We start from the raw sequence: 19,287 nt of genomic DNA on the forward strand, positions 1-19,287 counted from the left end.
GCGATCAAGGACTATACCGTGCACGAGTTAGGACAAATATAGGGTATACACCCCAAACCCTTTTGATATACCTAAAAAATACATCTCCCAAACAAATTGATGAGATTCCGGGGCCGGGAACACAATAACCAACACAAAAGGTGGGGGTGCGCTGTATATACCTTGCTTCAAAAGTCCAACAGTGTCCTTTGGGTTTTTTTTTTTATCCCACTCACATCATGCGTTAAACAGGAGTTAGAGAGTAAAAGCTTTGTATCGCTTTGATATGCATGAGGGAACATGCACGGGCATTATATTGCGTGGTACGTAGTATAGCAAATGGCACAACACCTCGGCCAACCATTAGTTATTTGGCACTTGGTTGGTTTCCCGCTGAAAACCTCCTTTTGGGATCTTGGCTAGAAGGTCACGGGTGGTGTCGGCCATTGTTAAACAAGTGCGAGTGCGCAATAATTATAGTCCGGTCAATTTACGACAATACAGGGTGAGTAAAAAAAAGCGAATGTCGGGACTATTGTTTTAGTGTGAAGTTCTGCATGTAGCACTTTCAAAATCTAGGATATGAAAGCCCAATTCATAAGCTTTCTTTTAATACAACAATCATTCGAATCACTTATGCACTTTTTAGGTTACGGAATTTTAAATACAACCACCGTTTTAAAGTTCTGTCCACGGATCACAACAAGGTGTGCGTTCTTTCAGCAAAACGAAAACAATTCACACACATCCCCATGTGATTTGTTTTCGTTTTGTTGAAAAAACACTTACTTTCGTGTGATCCGTGGACAGAACTTTGAAACGGTGGTTGTATTTAAAGTTCTGTAACTTGAAAAGTACATTAGTGATTCGAATGATTCTTGTACTAAACGAAAGCTGGTGAATTGGGCTTTCATATCCTAGATTTTGAAAGTGCTACATGCAGAACTCAAAACAATGGTCCCGATATTTTGGTTTCGCTTTTTTTGACTCGCCCTGTACAGGCATTGACCTAGAATGCAATAGAATTTATTTTAACACTCTCACACGACGGACAAAACACTGGTTAACATACTAAAAATTTCATCCAGGGAGTGGAAAGGTGGTTTTACTCGCCTTTTTTGGACTGATTTTTCGTAACGCGTTAACGCGTCAACTGTCGTTTGTACGGTGACATGATTTATGCTTAGCGTCTGTTACCCGTCAGCCTTATCTTCTCATATCACGTAGGACGCGTCAGGAAGCACGACTGATCACAACAGACGGATTTTTTTTGTCGATATATTGCTGAAGTCTTTAGGATTTTTCCTTGCCGCGAAGTTGCCGCGCAATACTATAGGGTATTGTGATTTTTTGAAATAAGAATTTGGATTTTCTTTTACTACCTTAATTATTATCCACCAATTGACTAAACTTTGCCACGCATTGCAGCTCAGTAAATCGTTCGTGGGATTAATCCTTGCATCGGCATAGTTGTAAACGTGGACATGGGCTTCGGTCCATTTTTACATTAGTATGGGGGGGGGGGGGGGGGGTGGGGGGGGAATAAATCCGAAATGCAGAATTGGTAGAGAAATCCAGGACATTGGCACAACCTTAAATTGTTAGAAATTGGTACAACCTAAAAAGCCGAAATAAAGATAAATATAATTGGATTAAACCAGGTAAATCGAGCAGTGAAACGTGCGCTGAACTCAGGACCTGTCTAAAAAAGGAATTTAACAGACAAACAAGGACAATTTAAAAAATCATTGAGTTCCATTAGTTCAATAGTGATGTAATTACAATACAATCACACACACAAAAATAATTTAGACAAGACTTTGGACGTTTTGTTGCTAACCTGCATTACGAGTTCCAGTCGCTGTTCCACATTGAACCCCCCCCCCCCCCTCTACAGTCTCAGGTAAGGTTACGGATTTGAATATATATGTACTTGCAACCTCTTTAATTGTAAGCATTTCCTTTTACTAAGCAAACAGTTAACAATAAAAGGAATGACCTTTAAAGTTTGCTCTTGGGAAAAGAAAAAGAAATCAGAGAAACTAAAAAACAAAATGTTAGATGTCTTAACGTGATCCCATGTTTTTTAAACAGCGAAAAGAAAAGAACAAGAACAAACCTTCCAAGTTTGTTCCAAAGGAAAGAAAAAAACCTTTCAGAGAAATAAAACTAAAAATGTTGCAACCGCTTGTTTCCCAGTTACTGCGACGAAATAAAGAGAAAAGGAACAAATCTGCAAACTTTTCTCCTCGTGGAAAAAAAAACTTTCAGAGAAATAAAAATTAAAACGTTGCAACATAAAGTTGTTCCTCAGTTTGTTTGTTTGTTTGTTTGTTTGGTTTAGGTTTTTTTTTGGGGGGGGGGGGGTTGAGGGGGATCCTCAAAGTTTGCCCCGAAGGAAAGAAGCTTCAGGGAAATTCTAAAAAACGTTGCAATTTTATAACTTTTACAGTTTTTTTACATTGAAAAAGGGAAGAAATCTTTAAAGTGTGCTCCTCAGAAAACAAATCCTTTCAGAGAAACTGTTGCAACCTATTTAACTTGAATCCCAGTTTTTCTGCGAAAAAAAAGAAAGAAAAAAAAAACTCATCTTCAAAGTTTACTCTTCCGGAAAAATATAAAAATAAGAAATTTGTTCTTGGTCAAAACGTAAATTGACCGGACTAATTAGCTCTGGCCGTGTTGCAAGAAGTCTTGCATGACAGTCGTGCATGAAATCGATCAAAATGATCCATGCCAGAGCTTAAAAATGTGACGCCGAACAATGCGACGCCGTGGCACATATGGGACGCCATACTTTGGGTCAATTTTCGGAACAGACATACAGACGGACAGACAGACAGGCCGACCACCAAGTGACATGTAGTAGCTCCTGGCAGAGCTTAAAAATACTGTATCCGCCTGTACTAATACATTGCTATTTCATATAGGACAAAATCAGTCGAGCCATGGCTAGCTCAGCTGGTGGATCTGATGGAGGCCGTGCTGGGTGGTTTGCTGTGCTGGCTATGTGGACCCGAGTTTTCATCTGGTCGGCAGTCCTTAAGACCATCGGCATGATGCTTCCCTTGTTACAAGACCAGTTTAATACCACCACGTGGATCTTGGGCTGGATAACGTCCATCATAGGCGCTGCCAGCGGATTATCTGGTAAGATTAAAGCCACAGAATCGTCCGGAATGCACTCTTATTCTCACAAAACGATCACAGATTGAAAAGATCGTTCATAAAGTGGAATACATGTTCTTTCACTCAATTCAAACCTTAAGAACTTGGACGGGGTTTGTGTAGTGCGAATGAATTTCGAGGTAACAAATGTTTGGTCCTCAAAAATTGAAACCACTGGGGCTCTTGTCGTCATTCCAGTGTCGCATTTTTTTTCAAAGCTTGTCCAAAGCTTTCGACACAGTCAATCATGACATACTGATTATTATTAAAGATGGAACATTATGGTGTGCGTGGAACAGCGCTGGACATTATTTAAAGGTTATCTGATTAATAGAAAGTAGCATGTGTCATATAAATAATTCTACTGATCGAAATATTACTTGTGGAGTACCACAAGATTCTGTGTTAGGTCCACTACCTTTTGTTATTTATATTAATGATATCTGCAGCACCGATATTATTTCATTTTGTTTATTTGCCGATGACACAAGTTTATTATATACTCATAAAATGTTGATACTGGTATTAGAAAACTTAATGCTGAACTTAAAACAATTAGTACATGGCTCTTACCTAAGAAATATGTATTAACTTGTTGAAATCGAACTACGTGATTTTCTGTGCCCATCAGTATAAATACTGTCAACCTGTTCCTTTAATTTTAAAAGACTCAAGTGTAGATCAAGTTTAAAGGTAATATACAACATTTGCAAACATCAAAAAAACAAAACTACCAAACTTTTACGAAATACCTTACTGGGATGCTGGTAATTGACAGTCTTAAGCATCCTGTAAAATAATGGCACCTGGTGTGAAGTCATCTTCAAGAAAAGTGGCATTTTTGTATAAATTTTCAACGGTGGACGGCGGACGACCGTTGGAAAAACCTAACTATTTTTCAACTACTGCTCCAAATTTACATTTTTTCAGTCCAAATGTTGTTTGCTATTGCATGTTCATGAACGGTGCAGGCCAACTAGACTGGTTCCCTTCCCTTACAATTTTCCGGCATCTATAAATTGATTCATTTCATCTTTAGTGGAGTCAGGGAACCAGACTATTTGAACATTTTGGTTATTTTTTTTTTTTTGGTTTTTCCAGCATTTTCGAACACAAAACTTCAAACATGTCAGTGTAACCATTTTTATCTATTATACTAATCCCTCAAATAGTTGCATTTCTGAAAATCACAGCAAAAGCCAATGACGTACTTTCCCTTTAAAGGACTAAATTCATGGGCATAATTATTGCCGGGAACCTCACCTGAAAAAAAAGAACATATTGACGATATAGCGCCAGCATATCAAAAACAATGTTGGCATAATGAATTGTTTAAATTATTACCTCCTCAGTAGAATCTGATACTTTGTATAATCTTTTGTTTCGTCAAAGAAAATTGTTTAATTTTGACTGGGGGTGGTTCACCATCCAAATGCAACACACTGCTCATTTTTCAGAAACGAGCAGTCTGATTATCTCCTGATATCTCCTGCTGGCTATCGTGATTATTCCCTTCCCTTATTTGCAAATCTGAGTCTCTTACAATTCAATGACCTGTACATAATTTTTTTAATCTGGGCAAATGCATATATAGATTTATAAATAATACATTACCTCCCTGTTTCACCTCTTTATTTACATTAACCTCCGACTTTCATTGGTATAATTAATAGAACCAAATTGTCAAAAATAATATTTATCAACGTGTCACTTTATAATGGAACAGCTTAGATGACTCCTTAAAATATCTATAATTGTTAAAAACCTGAAAGCTCATCTTCTAGATTCATATTCACATAATTGCATGTAGTTGTAATTTATAAATGAAGTTTTATGCAGCCGTGTGGTTGCGATCAAGGCCAATTTCTAAAGGTTACGTAATACTTTATTTTAAATAAAACACGATGCACACAGATATGTTCACGTTGGCGGGTGAAATCTTTTAAAATTTATTTGTCCCGTTTGGAAGACCGTTTCTTCATGCAACTTTGGGTTTGCTTCCCTTATAATGCTGCTGCTGCTGCTTCTGCTGCTGCTGCTGCTGCTGCTGCTGCTGCTGCTGCTGCTGCTGCTGCTCCTACTACTACTACTACTACTACTACTACTACCACTACTGCTACTACTACTACTACTACTACTACTACTACAAATTGCTTCAAACGCGTGTGCGCTAGGATCTGAAACTGGCATGGTACCACTGATATCATCGCGCAAGTTTTACGTTGACAGTTTGGTTCAAACATTGATGGCTGCATTTACGGCTAGAAATAAGTACAGGCAAGGCAAACTATCTGGGACGTGTTAGATTTGAACAAAATGTTTTCCAACATTACATCCGTATATGCAAGGGTGAAGGAAACAGAATTTCCTACCGAGCCTATAAAAAGACTTACAGCCAATGTTCAGCCATTCGACAGGTACAATATCATGCAATCTCTTTAATCACCATTCCGACTCAAAAAATATTCAAAGACCCACCCGTTACAAACCAATTTTCATCTCTGCAGCAATCACCTCGAGGCTGATGGATAGATGGTTCGGTCCCGGCTACGTCATCATGACGTGTGGTGCAATGATTGGTTTTTCGGTCATCATGGCGTCGTTTGCAACTTCGCCTATTCACCTAGCTTGCGTGTTCACTCTACTCCTGGGTAAGCAAATGACGTACCCGTAGTACGTCTCCTGAACGGTGCTGGTTAGGCACAATAAACGTCTTGTTTAACTAAGTTAAACGCTTCCAGTGCCGTTCACCCCTGGCGTTTACAACTACAGAACGTTTAAAAGTGTTGGTTTTTTTTTTTTCGAGAGTCAATTAAATTTCAGTTACAAACAGCTGCAGAACTAGAAACCAGTTGTTTGAGGCTTTGGGTTTTTTTTCGTACATGGATATAGGTTTATATAGGCAGATATCTGCATAATAAAACTGATTCAAAATTGAACCTAGACCAGTTACCTAGGTCAATGGCGTCTCTTTCCTTAAACGTGCTAACATGTTTATAAGCTGTGCTCCAAAAAAAAATAACGTTTATAAATGCGTTCAAAAGTAAAACACTATATTACAATGTACCCTTCACTCCTCCTTACTGTCTCTGTGTACTGGTGTGGGCCATTGTTCACCTGTAATTAAAATCATTCCAATTAGAGCTCAACAATATATATTACAGGTCACAGTGCTCCTAGCTGGATGGGGACGGGGCGAGCGGTTTTCGTACTCATGCGAACGAGGGTGCATGCGAAGCTAGCGGTTGATCGCAGCGATGTTATCTCTGATTTCTCCCCACATTGTTTTTGTTTTCTCAACACGTCAGGTTCAGGGCTCGGGATTTCCGGTGTGCTTATAAAAGAGGCCATCGCCCGCTGCTTCACCACGAACTACGCCACGGCCACTGGCATTGCACGCACGGGTGATTCCATCGGGCTGTTTGTGTGTGCACCAATCGTGCAGATATTCATCGATACGTATGGATGGAGAGGAGCCATGCTACTGGTGGGTGCCATCTCTGTGCATCTTGTGGTGTGTGGCGCCCTCATGCTGCGAGCAGGAGCACCTTCAGCAAGCAGATACCAAAAGCTTCCAGCAAACGATGGAATATCAAAACATCCAAGTCAACTTCCCTCTCGCTGTACCTCATTTTACAAGAACCTATTGGAGATCTTCGATATTCGACTTCTCTCTGATTTCCGGTACTGGTCGGTGGCCATCATAGCCTGCGGTTCAAAGTTTGCATTCAACATGTGGCTCATTTACTTCGTTTCACAAGCTCAGTCAAATGGCTTTTCCTTACAAGAGGCGGCAATATTTGTAACAGTTGGAGGCGTTGGAGGTTTAATAGCAAAACTGGTTCAGGGATTCTTTCTTGACCGTGGGGTGATATCGAGTTTCCATCTGACGGTCATCGCTGTAACGGTTTGTTCGGCGTCATACTGCGCAACTCCCTGGCTGACGTCATATTGGCCAATGATGACGTCATCACTCTTGATCGTGACAAGCTCTGGCGCCCTCAGCTGTCTTCAGGACGTTCTCAGTAAGCAGGTACTCGGTGTAGATTTACTGGTCGGAGCTTTTGGTTGGACATCTTTTACTGGGGCCATCTTGGAATTCTCTCTGGGCTTTTTACCTGGTAAGCTGTGCCGTTCTTATTTTCAGTGGGTATTCGTCATTGCATTTTCTATATACGCGAAGTACGCACGCTAATACTAACCCAAATGTGCCCAAACATGTGGCGTCTTACCGGCGGTTCGCAATTACAGTGAATGACAATAATGCGCATGCGTCAGTTGGTAACGTAATGGTTCTCGTACTTACTTTCCCTTAAACAAAATCCTCCAGAGCCATGAATGGGAAGAAAAAACTGTATGTCATTTTATCGATCACACACGCGCACACTGCTATAATTACAAGCCCCATTCGCTAAACACTCAAGTTGCGTTAACTTCCGGTTCCATTTAATTGGAGCAATGCTACACCATTTGCATGCAGTAAGCATGGTTTAACCATGCTTACTGCATGCGCTTCTGTTCGTAAAACCTAATAAGTTTATACGAATCGATGAGGGGGTAGGCCAGCCCATACTTGTAGACACATATCATGCCGACTGCCCACATAGAGGGCGCTGATTACCGCTAATCTCTGTGTTCCCCACCTCTCGATCTCACGACTGGTATGTTAGAAACCTGAGAACCGTATCTATATTTTTGGTCATTTGGGGAATTTTCCTCTGATTTTCTGTCTTTATCATTTACATTACGATTAGATTATAATCTTACATTACTGCTATAATATTAGCAGTCAATTGTTGACTGACAAATTCAGTCAGGCCTGCAGTGGCTGCGATCGCCATGACGGCTCTGTTGGTAAATAAATCTGGAACCTTTCCTCTTTCCGATTGCTCAAGGCTCAGCAATCAGTCATTATGATGCAAAAAACCACCGAATTAGAACACAAATTTGCACAATTATCATGCATGTAAACAGGTACACTGACAGTCCATTCCTGGCTCGGAAATGCCGTCCACAGACCACGTGAGCAGACAGAAAAATGTGGTAAAGAGACACGCCATCTAATCTTATTGCGCGGAGACCATAATAAGGGTGCAGACCAGTATAACATGTCCATAGACATCAACCATAAATTTGAAGAAAAAAATCGGGAAAAAACACTCACAACTATTCAATTGTTCAAAACATACATCGAAGTAAAGCTTGATAAACCCTTTTTAACTTTCTGTTCAATTATTGTGGGGGTGACATTGGGGTAATTTGTTTCCCCTCCGAAGATGACAACCTGTAAAAGGCAATCCTGCAGTCCATCGCCATTTTGAAAATGATCCATCCCTCTATTACAAAATAGAGTGACTTTCCGGTCCATTTTCATCCAAATTTCCACAGAAGTCGAAGTTCCAGGTCCTGGGCAGAACCTATTTACTACTCTGCAACCATAAGAAAGTAGGCCTACATGGTGATTATAATTTTGCTTATCAAAGTATATTTCAATATCTGTTGTCATCTCACCTGTCTCTTTTGTGCACATTTCAAGGTTGGCTGTTCGACACCACAGGCAGTTACACCACAGCGTTTGTTTTCATAGGCTCCATGCAATTCCTTCCGATGTTTCCTCTTCTCATTCTGAGGTATTATCGATGTTTTGAAAGCGACGCACAGAAAGAATTAACATGAAGCCCAAGTAAATTTTGTATTGATTGCTAATTTTTGATATCCGAAAATTATTGTAAATACATACGTGCTTCTCTCAAGTTGGTCGCACATTATAGTATCTGGTTTACTCAGGATTATGTACATCTCAACAGAGGGCACACTGTAGAAAACATCTTCTGACAATATCAGTTAAGGCCAAGTTCGGGCAAGGACCATTAGTGGACTAGTGGTTGATTTGTGACGTACCTTACGCCTGCGCACTAATAGCAACGTGCGAACGTCTCTATAGTCAAACGCTAATCAAAATGTCATCGCAAAACCTCTGGATTCTGGCTCCCTGCTGTACGTTATGAATGCGCGCGGCTATTGGTTACCAGCGATGCAACCAGCCCCATAGGTTGGTTCCAAATAGTCGACTAGCATAGTCAACCACCGTCGATCAACTAGACAGAGTTCGGGCTAACTTTATTCGAACTATGGTTAACCAATGGTTAACAGTAGTTCTTGCGCGAACTTGCCCTAAGCTTGAGCCTAACATGTTTTATCTGAGTATTGAGTGCCTTGTGGCTAGAGGATGACACTGATGAGAGCTATGTGGCTTGACAGCCCAGCTCGATAATGACAACCTGCTATTGGTACCCGCTTTATATAGACTTTTTGGGCGTGTTTTAGCCAATGAGGGCATATGATTCTGCTGGCTATGAGTCATCATATACGTGTTTAAAATGTATGGAGGAAATCTCTTGGGAGGATTTGTACACAATTCAGTCCCGGATGACTTAGACATTCTAGCCGTGGGCGTCGCCAGGATTTTTTTCTAGTGAGGGGGGCAAAGCACATTATTTCCCATACTCCTTGTGCTTTCTCTATGGCATATTCTCAATTTACTATCATTTTTTTTTAGGTTGGGCGGGTGAACATTTACCCACTACACCCCCATTGATACCCCTGCGGACGCCCATGTTGTTAAATGTGCAATAAATAAACAGTAATGTCATTTTGCACCTCTTTTTCTTATTTATCTCTTTTTTTCCGGGGGGGGGGGAGGGGGGCATGCGCCCCCTTGCCCCATCCTGGCGACGCCCATGATTCTAGCGAAAGAAAGTCCGAGAGTTGTGGTATAACGGCGATTTCACAGGATTACTCGTGGGCGTGTTGTGGGGAACTGACCCTAAGGAGAAAGTGAAAGGGATCTCGGTACATTAAATTTGTGTACAAGACTTAGTCTCTAGACTGCTTGAGAATCTACGCACAATGAGTAAAGCTATAAGGAAGGGGAAGTTATTAGATTACTGGCCACATGACCGGTTATCGGTCAGTGGTTTAGCGGGTCACACTCGTAAGGTAGGTGTTCAGAGTTACGGAGGGTCGAATACACGGGTAGGTTTTACCGCTAGCGGGCCACACAAGATCTCTGCAAGAATTACGCTATGCGTGTCTTGGAATGGGTTGGTTAAGCTACTCGCTTATAATTAAACGCAACATTGGGCTATTCAAAGCAAAGAGTCAACCTGAGCCTGTTCGTCTTCTTTTGAGGCGAAAAAAAATCAAACAGGACAGATATTGGCAAAAACAATTCAGCAAAAATTCACCACACACTAGGATTATGTTGTGACCTACGTTCTGAGAAAACGGTCTCGACTAACTTTTTCCTCAGTAGGCCTACGTAGCTCTCGTGTGCGACGGGTTTTTTTTTCATACTTCAGGATCTTTTCTGCTGCACTCGCATGTTGTCTTAAATCATAAACAGTAGCTTATACTACACGCATGTATAAAAAGACACCAGACGAATTATTCGAGGACAGAAGTCCCAAATTTTTTTGGTATTCATTTGAAGTTGTTTGACGCTTGAAAGATTTCTATTGCACTTTGTTTGAGGTCAAAGCGTAAATTGACTCGACTGTTCCTAAAGCAGAAATTGAACAGCTGAAAAATTGCCAAAATGATGAAACAAATATGCCATACTCGTATCAACTAAGCTTTTATTAATTTTGTCATCTTGCTTGATATACATGAAAGTTCAATCCCATACACCACCACATTTGGCTGAGGCAATGAACACGATACTTTATAGATATTAGTTCTGAAAAGAACTTGTCCTGCTTATTATCAACTTTGCTAAGTAGTTTTTTGTTCTGATAAGAACAGTCCTGCTGTAAGTTCTAAACGAACTTGTCTTTGGTCTCAACGTTTCGACTAGCCTGCTCTAGTCATCGTCAGGAGATGCTACTCCTTAAGTAGGATTTGTTAGGAGTGGGAGTGCTTGCTGGGCATGCCCTGCTCGCTCGGGTGTGTCAGTTGGATGTGAGCCTTGGGCATTGTGTTGAGGGATGCCCGATGAGCGTCCTGCTCGCTCGACTGTGTCAGTTGGCTGTGAGCCTTGGGCATTGTGTTGAGGGATGCCCGCTGAGCGTCCTGCTCGCTCAGGTGTGTCAGTTGGCTGTGAGCCACGGAAGTTGCAACTTGGAATAACTCAAGTTCTTTTCAGAACTAATATCTTCTAAGCAGTAGTTATTACCACATGGTGTTACCGCAAACCGAAACGATACCGATACCCCACCATGCAAAGCCTCAAATCTTACAGCGATACTTTATTTTCACAAGTTAGCCGTGTGCTGTTGGATTAACAGCAAGTATCGTTTGAGTCACTGAACTCAAGTCTGATGATTTATTTTGTCGTATGCAGATTATCGACATATTGAATGTATCTTTTGAGTTTACTTCTAATCAGTGCCGGTAACAATTAAAACTCACATATTAAAACTATTCTTAAAATAAATGTGCAAACAATCATTCATGGATCCAGTATTTTTCATCTTCTAAAAAAAGTATCTTTACTCTTAATTTGAAATTTATTTTCATTTTATTCATATTAAAAAGTGGTTTCAAGGCTACAGGGTGAGTAAAAAAAAGCGGAACCCAAACCCCCGAAATTATATTTCACATCTAAGAAAATATGTAGCACCAAAAATAATAATGACTGGAAAGCCAATTGAATAAGCTACATTTCGATGAAAAAATACTGAAATTGCTCAATCCGTTCAAAGAATATCACACAATGAACCTAAACCTCTTTTGTCCAAAAATGCGATTTCAAGAATCGTCATCTCAATTGTCTTCAAACATCACCAACGATAAAACCTCAGTTTAAAAGTAAAAAAAAATCCTTTTAAAGGCCCGTCTTTAAAAAAAAAAGTGGATTTTATAAATCATATTGTTTGCCTAACAAGGGTTGTTAATAAAGATATTGTGCACTACAGTTGTTGACAATTCTGTATTCTGTGTCATTTTCTTTGTTGTTCCAAACAGTAAGAATACATAATAAATTGCTGTTTGTTTTGGACGAAAGAGGGTTTAGGGTCATTGTGTTTAAATCTTGATATTCCTTGTACGAACTGAGCAATTTCAGTGATGTTTTCATCTAAAAGTAGCTTAATAAAAATGGCTTTGCAGTCATTATCATTTTTGGTGTTTCATATTTTTTCAAATATGAAATGTAATTTTTGGGGTTCCGCTTTTTGACTAACCCTGTATAAAAACCTGTTTCTGCATATTTTTTTTCTTCATTTGAAGAAAAGAACCTGGACCAATCATTGATTTTTGAAAATGTTCAAAGCAAGGTTTGTACAGTATAAAGTGGTATACGTCAAGCACGTATTCACCTCAATTTTACAAAATACTCCGTCATTGAAAACATTTTTTTAATGTGTAGCTTAAAGTTATAATCTAATGCAAAAATAAATGTAAAAGACGTTTTTCTCCAACTGTGACAAACACTGCACACTGATTTTATTTTAGTAGGTACTAATTCTTTCATCTAACGTAGCCACAATAACTTTATGACATATCGTCTTTTCAATCTTGTGAATGTACATGCAATCAGTGCAATCATCAAACTGTCACACATGAAAATTATTTTTAAATGCGCATGCAACAATCATTGATGGGTTCAGAAATTTTGTATTTTCCATCTTTTTCAAAAAGTAGGATTTTCTCTAAACTGGAGAAAGCTGATTGATTGTTTTCTAAGATCGCAGTTTGTGCTCTATAAATTGTTACAAATAACTGGTATGAATTGAGTTGAGTTTAATTTAAACGGGTGGAAGGTATAGTTTGGTTACAGTGAATAACACTTTCCATTGCCCTGCTCCATATTTGATGCATTTTGCATCGAAATCAGGTTTGAAATTTAATATTAGACTACACATTTGTAAGACGAATTAAAAGCAGTATTTTCCCTTTCTATTTATAGCATTTGGTTTTCCACCTTGTGGAAGCTCAGTATGTCTACCATAAAACAAAACACAGTTACAGCTTATAAAGACTCTTTATTAATTATTTGTTAAATAATTAATGAAAATATTTTGTAACAATTCATCCCAGGTATTCGGAGTATAATGCAATATTGGGCCAGTACATGTAGGTTCTACATTTTACTAGAAACACTGAATTTTCAAGTTTGGTTAAAATATGGGGTTTTTTTTACTTAATTACAAACAATATATTCACATGTCTAGTTAAGCATTTTGTGTTTCGCCTTCATCTTTTTGTTCTTTTTATGTGCTTTATTCTGACATGAGCATTCAACAGATATTAAGTGTATATTCCATGTGTTCTTTGTTTCATGAAATTTTGAAATCCACATTGGTTATTTCTCTTGTATCGGAGTTATTTTGGTCGCACAGGCTCTCTTTTCAGAACAACTTTTTGATCATGTCCATTGTGCTTGATTGTTTGATTCCTTCTGATCGTGTTTAGTTGCATTAAAGATTAATTTATTCACTCACACAAGAAAAATATTCGATGAATTATAGCGTAACAACCTACCCTATAATGGTAAATGTACTTAATTAACTTTAATTAACACATGTATAACTACTTTGCCTTTGGGAGGAATCCACGCCATTATGCCTAAGGGATGCTAGGACTTAAGTTCATTATGAAAAAGGTAGAGTCATACTTCTCTATCTATAGATGATACAGTTACCAAAAATAATTTAAAAAATATTTGGAGGTCCAAAAACACACTTTTAATTTTCTTACGATACAACGGCTTTACCTCCAACACGCATGTGACAAAGTTGACCCACAGTCATAAGAAAGGAGAATGAGCGCAGCTCTCAATCGCTTTGTCTCAAACATTCGACTCTGTATTAAACAACCTGCCCCGGTAACAACTAGCTCCAGTCTCCCCTACAATAAAGACATGTACTGTGCATCATACATGGCACTGAATTTAGTGAATTCGAAGCTGTATTTGATAACAACAATGACAGGTATTTTGATGATGAATAATACAATATAATACAAAGCCAGAGGGGTACCGGAGCTTTTGCCAACATAATTATGAGTGTGAACGAAAACTTATTCGGAAAACATCGGTCGTTTTTGGAAACGGACAAGATCTTGCTTGCTTTGATCAAGGATGCGGCCTTAAAGATTTGCCAGATCCTTAACCCCCGAGATTACTCTTTTTGACAAAAAAAGTCGCATAAAAGTGAAGCGCCCCAGCTCCTGCGGTTGTCGCACCACGTACATGTGATAGCTTGCACCATATCTGCCAAATTTTTGAAATTCTTTTTAAAAATTTGAAAAAGTATGATTGTGCCCCCCTCGTTTTGCGAAGACTTCAAATACTTGAAAAACGTATTCGTACATCAAATTACTACACAGAAATACGTATTGACAAAGATGACTGTAACATGAGTGTCTTTTGGGATGAAAAAGGCTGTTCTAAATTTGTTGCTCGATGGAAAATTTCAACCTGTCCCAGTTAACCGGACCAGATGCTGCAGTGAATGGGTTCAACAACATGTCGATTTCATCAGGGATCTCTGAGTCGTCCCGAAGCACCGGTATTACCACACGACTGCGCTGTTTGTCTTTCCTCAGCTTGAGCGCGTAGTTCATGGAAGCCTCGCACTCAGACATAAAATCTTGATTGATGACCAATAAGATGCTGGCACTTTCCTTCATTAGATTGATCTCACTTGAGATCTTCATTGATCCAGCCAGGGCAGCCCTGTCACGCGTGCACCCCTTCAGGTTCCGGACCGCCTCCAGCTCGTTCAGCAGGTCGTAGGACACCCAGTCTCTCTCGCTCTTAGGATAGACCACGATGAAATCATACTTGAAATCAGGGACGCGGGCCTCCTTTGGTGCTTCCTTGATTGGTTGCTCCTTGACCTCCTCTGCAGGTTCTTGGATGGTTGGCGATGCTTCCTCCGCTGGCCCACCCGTGACGCTGGCTCCTGTATTCTGCATGTCCACCTCTTCTTGTGGGGTCCCTGCCCCTTCATAACGCAATGTACGAAGCATAGGGCGTCCATCATGCGAGATGCTTGATATTTTAGCAGACCTCATGCCATGACCGAACGGTGCACGTGGTGTCTCATGAATGTGTAGTGGAGAACGTGGTGTTGCAAATGATGTTTTCTCCAACAAAGACACGAGCTCATTGAGTTCACCATACTTTCTACAGTAACCCAAGAGCAACAGCAGCTCTTTCTTGTGCTCAACTGTGAACTTACTGATACAGTACTTACTCATGTTATATTGGCCATATTTCTTTAGCGCCTTCTTCAAGAAAAAGGCTGTCTCTGCCAGGATAGACTCGTCCTTTGGGGGATTTTCCTCTTGGAGTATGCTCAAGTATACTCTGAGCAATTCGTTAAAGTTACGAGTGTTTTTGTGGTACGGAGCCTCACATGCAATCGCTTGCTTAAAGCAACCGATCGCCGCCCTTTTTTCCTCGATGTCAAAAAGACAGAGGCCCCGCAAGAAATGCACGTCAGTTCTGTTGTTACCATCTGGACAATCTACTGACTTCGAGAAACATACAAGGGCTTTCTGAAAGAGAGACTTTTTTGCTATTTCCTCTTTGGTGTGATTTTTTGCAAGGCGATAATAAACCTGTCCAAGTTGGGTCAGATCCCAGGGTGTGACATTCATGGATAGTGCCTTCTCAAGATCACCTTTGGCGCTGTCCAGAATATCTCTCAGTTCAGGACGGTCTTGCTTTTGCTGAGAGTTATAATGTTTCATATTGATCGTGGCTCGCGTGGACAGGGCTTTCCAGTTAGTCGCATCGGATTTTAAAGACGCGTCCAATAGTTCAAGAGATTTTGCTCTGTCCTTGTTGAGGGAGTAATGGACGTTTGCGTAGCGCACCAAGAGCCTCGGGTTGTCGGGTGAGATCTCCATGGCTTTTGTCATACACTGTTCCGGATCCTTTGTGTATTTTCTCATCTCATGTGGCACATTTTGTTGCATATGTCTCTGTTTCATAGTCCTGAAAATATCCCCCAAATGACACCAGCTATCCCACTGAATCTCCTTGTCAACAGAACCCCCTCCTACAACAAGATCAGAGAACAACTTCAGTGCATGTTCAAGGTGGACCTTGGGATCATGTTGATCAGGTTGGTTATGGTAAGGCAAGAAGGTAAACAGTTTGTGTTCATTTATCGCCATACAAAATTTCCACTCATGTTGCTCTTCGTCGGTGACATCTCCACCCAATTGAAGAGCCTTCTGGTACAGCTCTATTGACTGCATGTGCCTTTGCCCTGAGACGTTTTCACTGTGAATGTCGAAGGTGTGTGCATATGCCTGTTCGGCTAAGCACCTGGCTTGAATACGTCTTTGCTTCCTCAGTGCTTTAACAATAATTGAATCATCTCTTTGGGTCGCCATTTCGACCGGGCGAAGAAGACGGTGCCACATCTCCCTGTAGTTCCCTGCCTCGGCCAATTTGAAGAGCTTCTCCAAGACATATTGGAGGTTGGCCAGGGCGTTCAGGTTATCCGGGTCTTTCGCCAGGACTGCGTGGAAACAGTCAAGCGCCTCCTCGTAGCGGTGAAGGCGGAGGTTCAGGAGACCCTTTACGTTGAGGATGGCAAGCTCCTCGGGACGCCCAGTCTTCACTCTCAGGAAATGATCGAGATCTCGTAACTTTGTCTCCACGATGGTTGTGTCGATGTTGATCTCCTTGTTGATCAGAAGAGGCAGCATGAAATGCCCTGGGAACACTTGGGTGCTGATATATGACTTCGGTACTGCCTTTATATAACAAAAGATACAATAACAAGTGTTGTATTTAAAAAACTACAGAGCTTCGCTCTTACCCCCCTCCCCCTTCCCCGCCCTGCAAACAGGACGCTGGGATACTCTGATGAACTCACACTCTGATTGATTGGATTGTGCGTGACCATGTGATCTGTGCGTCATCACGGTCATGACTCTGCAAAGTTTGAAACGGCCGTTAAGACTGATTCATTACTCTTTTATTCCAGTTTAGAGATATTTTTTTCGTTGAAAAGCGTAATAATGTAGGAAATTCTGTAAAAGTTATCTTCGTTGTAAATTTACAATTCTCGTCACTTGCTCAGGCTCCGTTTCGAATCACGAACGGTCGGATTGCATTATGCGTCGCTCAAAATTGTGTCCACATGGTTCGCAATGAAACGTTTTCGGATAGCATTTGCGCACATTGTCTAACTGCGGGCTTGAACAGCTGTAGCCAGATGCTTCATACACAGGTCATATTCCATACCGGATGTGGGTGGCACGGGTGGCTTGTGGGTAAAGTGCTCGCCTCTCACCAAGGTGACCACGGTTCGAATCCTGGCCGCGGATCGCATGTGAGTAGAGTTGTGCGTTGGTTCTCTCCTGTGCCACGAGGGTTTTTCTCCGGGCCCTCCGGTTTTCCTCCCTCCGGAAAAATCAAACACTTTCGATCTTTGGCTGTGCTCCTTTATCATATATGGGTCGATGTGGCCGGCAGCCATAGGCGCCTTTACGTGCCAGCAGCCCGACCACGTTGTAGCCGCGTCCTTCGCAATTCAGCATCCCAGCTGCGAGTAAGGATGATTAGCCTCCCAAATTATTATTATTATTATTATAAAGGCCACTTCCTTCACAAGATTCTGTGAAGCTCATCAGAGTATCCCAGCGCCCTGTTTGCTCCTTTGCACCTTTGCAACTTTGCATCATTTTGACTCACCTTGTCTTTTTCCAACTCGTCAAAGAATCTGCAGGCCCGTTTGTAGTCGCTTTCCAGTATAGTCGCCTGGATAGCCAAGTCACTCTTATCTTCCGTTGTCAGTTCATCCGTAATAAAAATCTTTGTTAGTTTATTAGCGAGTTCTCCAGTGGTGTACATACTCCACAGCTTGTCCAGACCCTCCCGACTCTCGATGCGAAAAATGAATGTCACAGATCCACACTGTACATCTTGGAGATTTCCGCTGATGAATTTTTCGAGAATTTCAGAACATTTTTCCTCGACGCATTGTAAGCCATAGATTTGTAATAAGTTCAGCATGAAATCTTCAAAAGTCTTAGTCAAGACTTCGTCCATTTCCTCCTTCCTTTTGACTGTGGTTGTTACATCCAGAAAAGGCCGTTCTGTAAAAAGAAATACGTTATCACATACTGTTATATGAGGTGCTGTGGTCATTTTAAAGAAGTCTACACCTTAAGTACAGCTAACCAAACAGGTTTCGGCATGTATGCAGAAGTACCTGATATATTCATTATGACACAACTTTCATCCCGACAATATTTGTCGTAAACCTTCAGTGGCGTGCCATGGGCCTTATTCGCAAGTCGGCCATATTGAATTTAAAGTTAGGTAAAATCTTAATATTTGGAACTTGCAAAGAGAAATGAAAGCAACTTAAATTTCAGTCTGCTTCACAGAATAATTTAATATTTGTAATCAAACATTCCCTTATGTTTAAAGCCATATTTAAAAAAAAAAAAAAAAGACAGTAAAGAAGAATGCATTGCGCCTGCATAAAAAGTCTGGCGCCATCCCATTCAACAGTTAACAATTAATGAAATGCATTCAGGGAACTCGACAAAAATGGCCAACTCGTGAATAAGGCCCATGGGTCCAATTGCAGGGGGACACTTACGTTTTCGCGTTTGCCTTCCTAAAAATTCTGAGCCGGAAGAAGGGGGCACAAAGAGATATGGCTGTTGCAACGTTGTCAAGAGTTGGAGATCATGCGTCATAGGTGTCCCCCACTTACGACAAAAACAGTTCCTAACTGGATACGGCGTAGCAGAAACAACATGAACAAAGCATAATACAATGTAATAACTTACCCAGTAACGACAGTTCCAGATCTTTCCATCCCGTTTCCATCAAGGCATTGCTCAAAATTTGCCTTGCTTCCTCATAATTATTCTGCATTCTTAGCCAGGCTCTTAACATCGCCAGGCATTGCCTGTCTCTGTTGTCTCTGGGTTTTTCCCGGAACGCTTCAACCTTTTCCTTTGAAAAGCCTAAAATGAAAGCCAGCGTCTCCCAGTCGCCGGCAATCTTTCTCGACAACCTCTGGAAGAACAATTCGTTTAATTCCGGTCTTCCTGTACATGTGTAAAAAAAAAATTGCACAGTTTAATAAATCAGACACATGTCCGCTTACCCCATAGGCCCATGTATATTTATATTTGCCATTGGCTTTCGCGGACTGA

At 40.7% G+C, this 19,287-nt stretch overlaps 2 protein-coding genes across 2 annotated transcripts; one reads left to right on the forward strand and one right to left on the reverse strand.

Annotated features, from left to right (window-relative positions):
* Window positions 1-2,927: 2,927 nt before the first annotated feature.
* Window positions 2,928-9,034, forward strand: LOC119730058 (monocarboxylate transporter 12-like). The gene is made up of 4 exons (XM_038202844.1): window positions 2,928-3,129; window positions 5,655-5,798; window positions 6,456-7,268; window positions 8,684-9,034. Exons 1-4 carry the CDS (start codon window positions 2,928-2,930, stop codon window positions 8,821-8,823), a joined length of 1,299 nt encoding a protein of 432 aa, XP_038058772.1. The 3' UTR covers window positions 8,824-9,034.
* A 4,239-nt stretch (window positions 9,035-13,273) lies between these two features.
* On the reverse strand, window positions 13,274-18,955 carry LOC119730059 (tetratricopeptide repeat protein 22-like). Its single transcript, XM_038202845.1, has 3 exons — window positions 18,916-18,955; window positions 17,807-18,210; window positions 13,274-16,863 (listed from the first exon to the last, which is right to left on the reverse strand). Exons 1-3 carry the CDS (start codon window positions 18,953-18,955, stop codon window positions 14,536-14,538), a joined length of 2,772 nt encoding a protein of 923 aa, XP_038058773.1. The 3' UTR covers window positions 13,274-14,535.
* Window positions 18,956-19,287: the final 332 nt, after the last annotated feature.

This window comes from Patiria miniata, unplaced genomic scaffold, assembly GCF_015706575.1.
Source record: "Patiria miniata isolate m_02_andy unplaced genomic scaffold, ASM1570657v1 HiC_scaffold_22, whole genome shotgun sequence".
NCBI classification, from domain to species: domain Eukaryota; kingdom Metazoa; phylum Echinodermata; class Asteroidea; order Valvatida; family Asterinidae; genus Patiria; species Patiria miniata.

Excerpts from the sequence above, each read along its gene's own strand:
- LOC119730059 (XM_038202845.1), bottom strand. The coding sequence starts at position 18,955 with ATGGAAACGGGATGGAAAGATCTGGAACTGTCGTTACTGG. Across the intron at positions 18,211-18,915 it reads TCTGGAACTGTCGTTACTGG|AACGGCCTTTTCTGGATGTA; the intron begins GTAAGTTATTAC and ends TTCTTTTTACAG. Across the intron at positions 16,864-17,806 it reads ACGAGTTGGAAAAAGACAAG|GCAGTACCGAAGTCATATAT; the intron begins GTGAGTCAAAAT and ends TGTTATATAAAG.
- LOC119730058 (XM_038202844.1), top strand. The coding sequence starts at position 2,928 with ATGGCTAGCTCAGCTGGTGGATCTGATGGAGGCCGTGCTGGGTGGTTT. Across the intron at positions 3,130-5,654 it reads CGCTGCCAGCGGATTATCTG|CAATCACCTCGAGGCTGATG; the intron begins GTAAGATTAAAG and ends TCATCTCTGCAG. Across the intron at positions 5,799-6,455 it reads CGTGTTCACTCTACTCCTGG|GTTCAGGGCTCGGGATTTCC; the intron begins GTAAGCAAATGA and ends TCAACACGTCAG.